Source organism: Nipponia nippon, unplaced genomic scaffold (assembly GCF_047370975.1).
Source record: "Nipponia nippon isolate SJK-2023a ecotype South Korea unplaced genomic scaffold, ASM4737097v1 scaffold_2, whole genome shotgun sequence".
Taxonomy (NCBI): Eukaryota; Metazoa; Chordata; class Aves; order Pelecaniformes; family Threskiornithidae; genus Nipponia; species Nipponia nippon.
The window spans coordinates 33,417,248-33,429,238 of NW_028262336.1; the positions used below are offsets into that span (position 1 = coordinate 33,417,248).

The 11,991-nt window shown below is 39.7% G+C and overlaps 1 protein-coding gene across 1 annotated transcript in view; it reads left to right on the plus strand.

Annotated features, from left to right (window-relative positions):
- Positions 1 to 8,246, plus strand: part of IGSF5 (immunoglobulin superfamily member 5) — a 33,485-nt gene extending 25,239 nt beyond the window's left edge. The window contains exon 9 of the mRNA XM_087757838.1: positions 7,679 to 8,246. Within this exon, the coding sequence (XP_087613964.1) occupies positions 7,679 to 7,747 (69 nt within the window). The 3' untranslated portion in view covers positions 7,748 to 8,246. The remainder of the gene's footprint in view (positions 1 to 7,678) is intronic.
- The last annotated feature ends 3,745 nt before the right edge of the window (positions 8,247 to 11,991 follow it).

Below are 11,991 nucleotides of genomic sequence, written 5' to 3' on the forward strand. Positions count from 1 at the left end.
CAACGTGGATCTTTGTGCCATGTATTTGTAAAATAAATTTACCACCTCCATGATGGTTTTTGCCAATATTCTCCTGGGAAAGTGGCAGCGATGTGGTACCAAGTTCACTTCTTAACACAGTGATAACTCATTCATTTTTGAAGAGCTGTTTCAACAAGTACAATGCAGAAATCTGTCTTGGGATGACATTGCATATAAATCATAGCAGAGTGTGTCTAGTTCTTTTGGCACACAGTAAAATTTAGGAAGTATTCAATCAATGATTAAAACAATGATCAAAATAATAACAGTCAAAGTAATAGCAATGATACTGATGTATTTGTGGCTGGTAGTTGTTATGTTTGACATTAATTACTTGTCAAACAAAATATTCTTAAAGCAAAGCTGAAAAGCGTGTACAAAACAGCTGAGGGTTCAGTGTGGATCTATAAGCCTGAGCAAAAGTTTCAGGCAGTGTTTGATATGCTTATGAACAGGATTATAAGGCACTGTCTATGTTCACACGCACAAGGCACGTGGCACAGTATGGTCTGCTCTAAGAAGCAAAAGACCTTGGGCTGAGGACCCCGCATCCACCCTCCACACATTTCAGGGGCAGGCAATAACTTCAGTTAGCTCTAGCCATTTCCCAGTGACTGGGTGCTCATTTATGGTTGATGTGCACTGGTTGTGCGCTGGGGGGGCATTAAGCCATTTGGTGTCACCTGAAAGGTGTCCAGTTTGTGTGCTCTCAGATAGCTCCACAGTGAGAACGATAGTGTTGTGAGTGGGGAACATCAGGAGACTGGGTTCACAAGTGTTGGGTTCATGCTCCTCATTCAAACTGAAACACGAACGTAGGTGCAGCCCTTCATGTCAAATGCTAGATTAGATGGCCTAGGAGGTCCCTTGCAGCCCAGTGGCTAGAGAAACATTGAAATCCATCACAAGCACACAGCATAAAGTTGAACCATTTCTGTTAAACCAGTTGTCCCTGGACAATATTTGGTACAAGTCTGTTACGGTGGCTTCTAGCTGCATCAGTAACTGCACACACATTTTTGAAAAATATGAAGAGATAATCTAGAGGTGAAAATTTTTTATAACTGTTTTCCATATGTTGGAGGAATATTTAGCAATCTAAAAATGGCTTGTGAAGACAAACTATTTCTCAGTTTGAACAGGGCTTCTCAGTATATTGTGATGGCCCCATCTTGTATATGCAGGAGCTGATAGAGGTTGATGAAGGTTTACCTTAAATTGTGGATTTTGCAGTCTGTGATTTAAATTTATGGCATCATTTACAATTGTAGTAAAACATTTCCCAGACAAAAAAAAGTGTTTTTCTTTTACATTCATAACCTTCCCTGCTAACTGCATAATAGAGGTTTTCTGACAAAAAGTGTTACTGGATGCATTCTAATAAAGTTCAATCACCACTGTTGCCAATAGATTGCATAAAAAACATTGTGGTGCTCTTTCGTTATATTTCTTGTCAAGTAGAAGAAAATAGATGGCAAGCCATTTAACTATTTGCTGATTAGAGCCGAATCAAACACTTTCTTCAGAAAACACCTGCCTTCCTGTCACTGCATTTTCTAAGCAGACAAAGTTGTGTTTCTCAGTTGTCTTTCCCTGCCTGGATACTTGAAACATTCCCAAAGGCTTTTCATCTTTATTTTTCTGGACTTTTAAATGAGAAATAGGGGGTAAAAAAAACAGGAGGAAGAGAAGTTATCCATAGTGAAGGAGGTCATAAAGTGGTGGACTCCAGCAAATTGCCTGTCTCTCCCTGGATAATCCAGAAAAACAAGCAAACATCCTTGCAGTGCTTTTATGGAGGTCAAGAAGAAGGAGTGAAGAACCCAAGTCCTCCCTCAGGAGCAGGGTGGGGAAGGAACGAGGAGCCCATCTACTGATGGAAAGAGTCACAGAGACTGAAGAACTAAAGCCTTGTCTCTCCACCACTGCAAGGTGAAAGAAGCTAAGATTTCTGTGATTGACTTCCTTGTCACCTTATGGGATCAGAATTAAACACAGCAACAAGGCCAGAAAATAGGTCCATATGGGCAAAGTTTGAACAGAGAGTTTTAAAATTAAAAGAAGCTCATGGATGTGGGCATGAGATGAAAGCAGGGCAATTGCAGTGAATGAAGATTTTTCAAGTTAGCATTTTGACTGGACAGAGACAATCGTATGTGCTGCACAGCCCACTTCCACTCCCAAGAGAAAACTGGATGGAAAGTTTCAGCACAGGTCAGAGGCATTAGGCAATCTCCACGTGTCTCTGAAGGTATCAGCTTCAAATTTGATTGCTTCTGTTCCTTATGTAAAAAGTTACAATTTTAAATGATTTGAGAGATTAAGGGAGACTTTGTATCACAGGTTTTGTTTCCTCAGAAGTCCTTGCCCATGGACCCAACCAGGTACAAAGCCTGAAATACCTGGTGGGTCTCATTGCAAAAGGTGACAACAGAAAATCACTTAGGTCAGCTATTGGCCATTCAAACTCTTTGAATCAGAAACTAATGCAAAACGTTCACAGAAGATAAATGTTGCCCAGCAATTGCACTGATCAATTCACAACATGAACAAAAGATTTGGCAAATCATCTTACGGAAAAGTAACACCTCAGCGAAGAAGAAGGGGGGAAACAAAGGTGTGCGAGACATTTAAAAAATGATGAATATTGAACTAAATTATTGAGCTAAGGAAAAAAACTACCAGCCAGTGGAAGAGGAAGCCAGGAGCATCAGTCAGGGTTGCTGGAAGGTCTTCATTCTGATTACATTAGCCAAGAAAAGGTCAAATTGAGAGTACAGTTACAGGCTTCTGTTTAATTGCATATTTTGTTATTGTCAGCGATGGGAGGAGAGTGATCCTTGCTCCTAGGCTGAGCTGCAGGCCACATGGGTGTTAGGGACCAAAGTCCCATCTCATGCCCTGACCCATTGCTCAAACTTCCTTCCAAAACCCAAGTACAATGAGGAGAATCCCTTACCTTGGCTCTAGCAGATTTTGGGGCAGTCCCACAGACAGTTTAGCCTGAACAAGGGCCATAAGGCCAGTTCTGCCAGGTCCTGAGTGCCACCTCCAAGGAACTGCATTTTTTCAAGTCCCACTGCTACAAAAGGAGCTCTAAGGACTCAGCATCTTGCAGGACTGAACAGTCTCCTACACAAGCTTCATAATTAGTCCATTTAATACGTCATAAATGTCTCAATGATAAATCAGAAGACCATTTCATAAGGGGGAGTGAGTGCTCATTTATAGGGGACCAGATTCATCCCTGATGTAATTCAGCTGACTTCAGCACAGCTACAGGAGGCTTGCACTTGCCACCACAGCCACACTCCTCCTCTCCAATCCAGAGTGAGTCATGGCTCCATTAATGGGGAAGGATCTATTTTTCTTCTTAACTACTCCAAATGACACTCTATAAACTGGAAATATTATTTAGTTGTGGTTGTGGTTTTATACTGGGAAGGAAATGAATGATGAATTGTAGCTCCATTTATTGCACTGTATATAACTGCTCTGACTCTGAGGATTGTTTGAAAAGAAAAATTAAGCTATCAAAATCGAATTAAAAGGTCAATAAAATAGAAATATAAACCAATGACAGCGAATAATTTTACCCCTACTGATGAAATGTACTATAGAGTATGTCATGTTATGATATTCATTGGTCAGCGTATCTTCATTAAGAGAGTAATAAATATTGATGATACAGATATAGAAAAGGCAGGTGCAGTTTACAGCATAATTTTTCCAAGTGTCTGTAGAAGAAGGGGAAGAGTGAAGTTATGTGGGTGGGATTAACCCACGAAGAAATGAGAAGGAATTTCCAGACTCTATGTCTATTGATGGACAGGGAAATGTGCTGAGTGTACGAAAAGTTGACAGGATGGAACTGGTTTGCTATTTGAAGCAGTAGTGTATCTGAATTATTTTAGGGTATCCAGAACTTTTGGGTGGGTGTTTTCCTGTAAATGAAGTGAATTTGGAATGAGAATTAAAAACTGAGGGCAGTTTTTTCTGAAATAACCTTCAGAAACAGAAAGCTGTGTCTCCCTGATTTTTTCTTCTAACTGTTAGCCAAATGTGTGATGCATGCAGACACATTTGGAAGTACTCCTACCACATTAATTTCAGCAATTTGTTCTAATGCAGTTAGACTTGGATTTTTTTTTTGGCTGGCTAATAGCAGGCAAAGCCTTCAGTTTATCATACATTTCCACAGCGTCAGTGTCTGAGGAGCTGCCATCTGTCAAATCAATTTAAAGATCAGAGCCCTGTTTCATAATGACAGATGTGTGTTCATCCTTCATATCACTGATGTCATATGGGTTGCAGAAATGACTACAACATGCTTGTAATAGCAGAAGTCCTTCTTTCATTGACTGAAGATCAGTATTCCAAACATCAGTGAAGGATTCAACTCTGAAATCAGCTGATGCACACACTCATTTTACCTTCTGATTCATCCATGTATTGCTAGCTCTCTTTTTGTCTGGCTGAAGAGCTGGAAGAGATGGAAAAATTTGGACACGTGTTTCCCCAACCAAACCAACAAACTATGCAAAGCTTTTCCCAGTATACTAGTCCCTTTATAGTAATCCCTATTAAAAGGCATCCAGGGCAGATGATAAGTCAACAGGCAGGCTTTGAAACATGTGACTGTCAAATATCCATGGTTAACTAGATGCCAAGCTGACAGTACAAAGAGATTTAGAACTAGGTAAAAGAAATTCTGACGATATTCCATACTTACTGATGGGGGGATCACTTAGAAACAGTCCTGTAATGTTGGGCTGTGCAGCGAACCACTACAGCTGTCTTCTTTCCATTCAATGTGTAGGATGTAATGAATAATGACACCATTTTTTCTCAGACTAGGACTGACAGGACTAGTAGAGTGCTGAATTAATCTGAAAAAGAAACAACTTTGAAACCAAAACCAAGCAGAGGCTCTAGCAGCTGTAGCATATCAGGGTCTAAATATGAAATGGTTGTTGTGGTCCTACTCCTCTGCGTTTTGTATTTGTAGTGTGTTGTATGAGATCTTCTATAGCATCAGAAAATGAGTTTTAGGTCACTGATCAGCAGCCAGCAGCCTCCATTTCAGTGAAGTTATATCCAGTGAACTGCAATCTCAGTGAGGCTATGCTACTTAGGGAAAGCTCCACAGAAAATGGGCCAGTACACAGCATGAGTTGATGGAAATTCATGAAATTATTCATTAATTGATATCAGAGCACAGTGAGAATAAAATATAAGTAACCCAGGGCATTTGCTCTAAATCAGATAACTATGAAAGATGCAGCAGGGCAGAGGCAAACCATCGGGGGCACAGTCCCCACCCCAGGAGCAAACTTGCTGCTTGGTTCCTCCTTTGGTGGTGAGGAGAAATGACATGACAAGGCAGGGGCTGGATGGCTCATTCTTGAAGATGAGATTTTTAAAGCAAAAGAGGCATGCTTGGGTTATATTTTCCCCAGTGCTGTAAGGGAAGAATAGGGCAGTCTGGATCCAGCTGGCGCAAGTCCTCTGGCTCCCTCCTATTCAAAATCACATGCAACCCAAAATCTTCCGTAGTATTGCCTACTAATGGCCATAAACACTGCCTCTTTCAACAACATAATTTGATGAACTTTCTGATTAATGTTTTCTTTCTTTTAGTAAATCTGGGTGCAATACAGTATTTTTGCGCAACAAATTCTGGGAAATATTCCCACGCTGGTATTTTGCTAAACACGGGATTCAAATAATGACCTATTTCAGGAAGTTTCAGAGACAGTGTTCAATGAGGTACCCTTGGACCCCATCTGAAACTTTTTGGTTATTACTGGTAACTCAATATGCTAACTAGTTCAGTATACTTTATACTCAAAGGACAGTCCACAGTATCTGGGAATGCTTGCTTTCCACAAACATAACACTTGCCTTCAGCTTTTTTCAGATTTTTTTTTTCATTCTACTTGTAAATTGGTTATTTCTGGGGGGGGCAGTAGTAGAGAGCTTCTCAAAACCTCTGTCCTCATGAGAAAGCCTGCCATAACAGACCTGTAACTGAATGATCAGGAAATGCCAAATAACTGTTCTGCCATAAATGGAGCAAATCTCATCATATATTAATCTCCAGGGTAACACAGACCAGAGGAAACTTCTGATGTGCTCTGGAAATGAATGAGTGATGTCTCTGTTTAGCACCAGTAAGGTCTTCAGACTGAACTGCAAGAAATTAAGTGCATCAGAGAGATCTTGGATAAGGTCTCTTGGGCAGAGACAGGCAATCCTGTTACTTCCCAGAGCACCTCTCCTCTCTGCAGAAATAAACAGTAAAGAAGGGTAAATTTAGAAAACAGCAGTATGTTCTAGCAACAAAAAGGGATGGGGAGGAGGGGGAAGAAAAAGAGTTGTGTTTAAAACAGAAGGCAGCTGTCTTATGAAATGTTTCTAGAATAGTTATATTTATCCCATGTTTTTTCTTGAGGTGCTGGGACTCATTAAATACCAGAGACATGTTGTCCACATTTGTTATCTAACATTTTCCTCTATGGCTTATTCAATAATGTATATGTACCAAATGAATTATTTAAGATGTTTAATACTGGAAGAATACCAAGGCAATACAGACTGTACATGATTAATGTTCCAGAAACAAACCACAAGAAGATTGGTCAATTGTTAGGAACCAGCTTGGGCTTGATAAAAAATTCCACCAGGAAGAACAGTGAAATTTCCATTCATTTCCAATGGCTTGAGACCAGGTGGGGAAGTTGCAAGGAACAGTAGCCAGCAGATCGCATCTACTTGGAGGTAGATAAAACCAACACTGGGGCTGGCGGCAGCAAACCATTCAACTGTAGTGTTTCATTCAGGAAGCTATGTAAAGATAAATGTTTATACCTTTGGAAGAAATTTTCATTCCTTAGAGCTACTTTGTAATTATCTATGTGAGGTCTCACTACTACATTTAAATATCCAAAGGGTATGTTTCTTGGATGCATTTGAGAATGAATTTTTCTTTGTTTTTTCCTCTGCAATGATATTTTGTAAAAGTGCATAAGTAATTAGAACTAGAAATCCACTGCACTGATTTCAAATGAGGATAGGGTTTTCAAAACTGCTGAGCATTTGCCCTGCACTGATCCCACTGGGGTCAGTTTGAAAACAGGCTGCTGTCAATGGAAGTGGAATCATGCCAGTTGTGGGAACTTTAAAAAAAGCCTGCCTTGAATAAACACCGAGATGTTGAGAGCAGTTTTGCAGATACATGAAATACTGACGTGCTTATTGTTGTAATTTCTAATGTATTTGAAAAGCAATGTCAGATGTTAAGTTTTTCTTACAGCTTAATGGGTAGTTTCTTTAAGAGGACCAGAGAAGAAACACCCAATATCATGTTTTGCTTAAAAGAATACAGACTGCAGAGTCCACAAGAAGTTCTCAGATAGCATAAGACCAGTTAATGATTCCCAGAACTGCCATCAGTGTGTTGCATGTGAAGTTTTTGTTTTGTTCTGCTGTTCATCCTTTCCTTTGTATTTAGATTTTGAGTGGGCTGCTGATGATAGAATTCATTTTGGTATAATGCTCTGGGGTGAGGGTTTGGCAGGTAACCTCCTGAGGACCCTTGAGGGACTGCTTTTCTAGGATTTCTTTTAGTTCTATAACTGTTTTTACTCTCCCATAGGTGCGACCTCAAAGACGTACTGATTATCTGATCAGCCCAAAGAAAATTAGAAACGTGACACTTGTTTAGGATGTACTTCTTCAGGAAATTTCTCTGTCAGTTGCATTTTACATGTTTGGATGGCTATCTGCAACAGAGAAAGGTTAACACCAGTTCTCTCAGTTTAAGCTATAAGTTATTTTTCCTTTTTTCCTCATGTAATGAAATAAAATTGCAACCTTTATAAAGTAGCATATGATATCTCAGCAAAATAATAGACATAAATGACAGCCTTAACTTCAGAGACAACGAATTTGATGGGACTCTGCAAGAACAAGAATCCGTGCTTTGGGTCCCAAGGAAATCGGCAAAACTCCTATCAGACAGAAATGTTAGGTTATCCACAGCAAGATCAAGGACTGGAACTGCAAGAGATTTATTAGTTCAAAATAACTGGTTAATAATAATACTGGTTAATACAATATCTACTGCTTTTTTTTATGTACTTTATGTAAAGCTGATCATCTTGAGCTTATAGATCAACAACATTTTCCAATTTCTGTTCTGTAATAAAATTAAGGGAAGTTTTCATGTGGGCTGTTTCAAAATTTCTAATAAAACTATCTTTGGATCAGAAATGAATTTTTTCATTTCAATACATTCTTTTGTTAAAGCTATTTGTCTTAAACCCAGTGTTCCACTTTTAAATAAAAAACGATCACCCATGTGCCAAAAAAATCCTATTTTGATTGAAGTGCAAAAATCTTAAGCTGAAAAATGTGGATTTGAAACTCCTGACTTTTAGGAGTTGTTGCTTGAATGCTTTATGTCTCTGTTTTACTTGTGGGCTGAATTTGGCAGCCAAATGACTTGGGTCACAGCAAATGGTGGCTGCTGGTATTCATGCTGGACCCTGTTGTTTCATCAGGGATAGAATTGATAATGACCATGGGAAGTGCACTTTAGCTAGGCAACTTTGTCAATAGAGCAGATCTGGCACATGGACCCTATATGTACCTTCCCAATCTAAAAATTATGATTTCTAGCTGAAATGTTTTGTCTGAAATTTTGTATTTCATAATAAAGAGTTCAAGCTTATTATTTTTCTACAAAAAAGCAAACTTCTTTCAGAAAAACAAGATATTTTCAGTGTACTCGTCTTTCTACCCACTCAAAGAATTCTGATTTATTCAGTGTTTTGCATGTTAATCTTTTGTAAGAACAAATGCAGGTGCTCTTTGAGTGCTGAAAGAAGCCGCTACATAGAATTACTTTCAGTGATAATCTGTACAACAAAAATAAGAAATTGGAAACCTGATCTCAGGAAAAAGAAGTTGTTTTGCATGTTTAGCATTTGGCATCTCATTAAATTGTGACAGATTTTGCACTGCTAGTCGCATTTTCAGTCAGTCTGTCAGAACAAGTGCTGCAACCAATTCACGGTCTGCCATGTGCAATTGTATACAAAGCTGTTTCAAATTCTGACCATCTACACTCTTTCTGTCTTGATTGGTTAAGGAGGAGCTTTGAAATGCATTCCTATCGAATGCAATTGTACCAACAGCATGATATGTAAATAGCTATAGTGTTATACAGAAAAAATATAAGCAATTTACATTGTGGAATATCTGTGTTTTTTCCTTGAAATAACCATGCGCTGAGAGAAACGTCTACCTTATTCTGATACAAGTATTGCTATTGCTGGCATCTCTTAGTTACTACTGTAGCTTAATGCAGCCTAAGCACAAACAAAAATCCACTTTATTAGAGGAATGTTCATTGCATGAGAGAGAGAGGCCTGTAACTTGGGGATAAAAAACACGGACCTTTGGCTTTCTGTGCACGTGCATGGTTAGCAAGCCTTCTGGTTGTCGGAAAAGTAACCCTGCAGTACAAAAATGAAAACTGCATGGAGGCAGTAGTTTCCCAGCAGAAAATGTTCATTCATTAGAATGTATTTTGAAAAGGAATCAAACTATACTATGTTGTTTATCTCAAAGCCCTTGATTTCAAGCTTAGCTTCGATATTATTTGGTATCACATTAAAGCAGCCAACCTAGAGCTGAAGAAAACCTTTTCTCCAATTAATCTGTATCCTTCTGCATTAATCAAAAACACTGTTGTGTCAAGGCCACGGGCAAGAGGACACATGCTCTGAGCCAAAAGACGGACTCCTGTGTCAGCATTATGGTGCCTTCCATGCTGGGGAGTCCCCACTGAGATTTCCACACTGTGCTACCTGGTGCTTGAGGCTCTTCAGAGGACACCAGCAGTGCTTCCCAGATGGGTTTTCAGGCTGTGGTTGGGTAAAAGGATCTCCTGACACTGCTGTTGAATGAATGAGCTGATGTGAGACCCCTAATTTGGGAACCGTGTGGGAGCCCCCTTCCCTGCTGACAGCTCTAAGCTGTAGTGGTCAGACATCAGGGGCATGCAGCCAGGTCACCCTTCAGCTGTGCATCTTGTCTGGGAGCTGGAAAGTGCTCCAGCGTGCCACACTTACCTTGGGGACCACTTGCCAGCAGATGATTGCCAGTGGACAACACACAGCAGCAACAGGAATTACACCCCACTGACTGCACATCCCACTGACTTGGACAAACGAAGGTTTTTCGCACAAATGGGTACCACAACCATGGAAACGTGCACATTAACCAGAGTCTGGAGCTATATTCCTTCCTGCCGGCTACAAGAATGCATCCCACACAGCTATGGTATACTCTTAACAGCATCAGCATGAGGCTAAAAATTCTTACGGTGTCCTTGAAATTTATAGTTGGGGGCATTTGTATGCGTCCAGATTTGTTTTCTTCAGGCACATTATACCGCCTGTATATCATTTCCAGTACTAGCTGTTACTTATGTTTGCAAATAGAGCTCCACAAACAACAATACATAAAATACAGATACAATTTTTAGCACACAGGGAATATAAAATATGCAGGCACTTTTAGAAGACAGAGTAGACTAAAAATATTGAATTTCAGGCACTTTATGGAGACACCAATCTTTTGTACACATGCATATTGATTTATAATTATGACTTGAGGGACATTTTAGTAATCTAGAAGTATCTAGTTTTTACTGCTCACAGACTGTGCACAGTTTGGTAATATAAAACCCTTCTACGTTTCCTTACAAAATGTTCCGATTTGAATTCCATACATGTACATGCGAGAAAAAACGCATTGGAGATAAACAGTATTTCATTCTATGGTAAGGTTTCCTGAAGTTGTCTCACCAATTTTATATTTCACAGAAAATTCAGGCTACCCTTAATACAAAGGCACTTAAAAATAACACTGGCTTCATGTGGAGGTTTCTTTTTACAGTAAAAAAGCACCTCAGGTTCGTGTGGGCTGAGCGGAATCAACAGATGAACTCTTACTGGAGGGTACTCACAATATTGACTGAACATTCGGTTTCTTACTGATCTGATTGAACAGAGCTTCTATTTTCAGTATTTATTTGGTAGAATATATAAGATGTGGTGCTGCAAACCTAAAATACACCATTCTCAAGTATATCTCCCAGTGACAGAGGGGAACTCTTTGGTTACTGGCCGCACTATCTCTTTCTTCAAAAGGATCCTGCATGGGGCAGGAAGGATGCAGCATCCCACAAGTTTCCCCAGCAGAAGCTCCTGGAAAACCAGAGGATGGTCCTTCGAAGTGTTGCAGATAACGCATCTTATTACCCTTGCCTATCCACCCAAATAGATCTTACCCATCTAAAATGGGGCCCACCCCCAACTCCCCCTCCCTGAATTTCTCTAAATCTCACACCCACATTCCCAGAAATACAATAAAATTAATCCAGTGGCCTCATGGTAACTGTGTAAGTATAATTAAGCAATCAGTACAGACCAAAATTGTCTCATATGGTCAAGCTATAATAAAAAAACCCCCTAGCTGCCAATAGAAGAACACTGCTCCCAAAACACCTTTGGCGTCTTAGTACTTTTTTTCTGAACAGCCTCCAAAACCTCTTCTAAAGATGAGGTTGAGAAGTGAAATTCATAAAGCCACTTGATATGGAGGAGCACGCTCTCAGTAGATGTGACTTATGATTAGACTCTCCTCCTACTCACCATGATCGACTCTTGTTCCCCAGGCTATAAACTACCTGCCTCTTCTTCCCCCAGGTGACAAGCAGCTTCATTTAGCTTTAACTTTCTCTGTCTCTCACTTTCCTCCCTCTTTACCATCCTTTCTTCTACCAAATGTCTTTTCATTAAACAAAGGCCTAATTGATACATACCTAATTAACATCTGAGCATTTGTTCTCAGCTTGTATTTAGCTCTGAAAATTGCTGCTTCTATTTCAGACCTGAA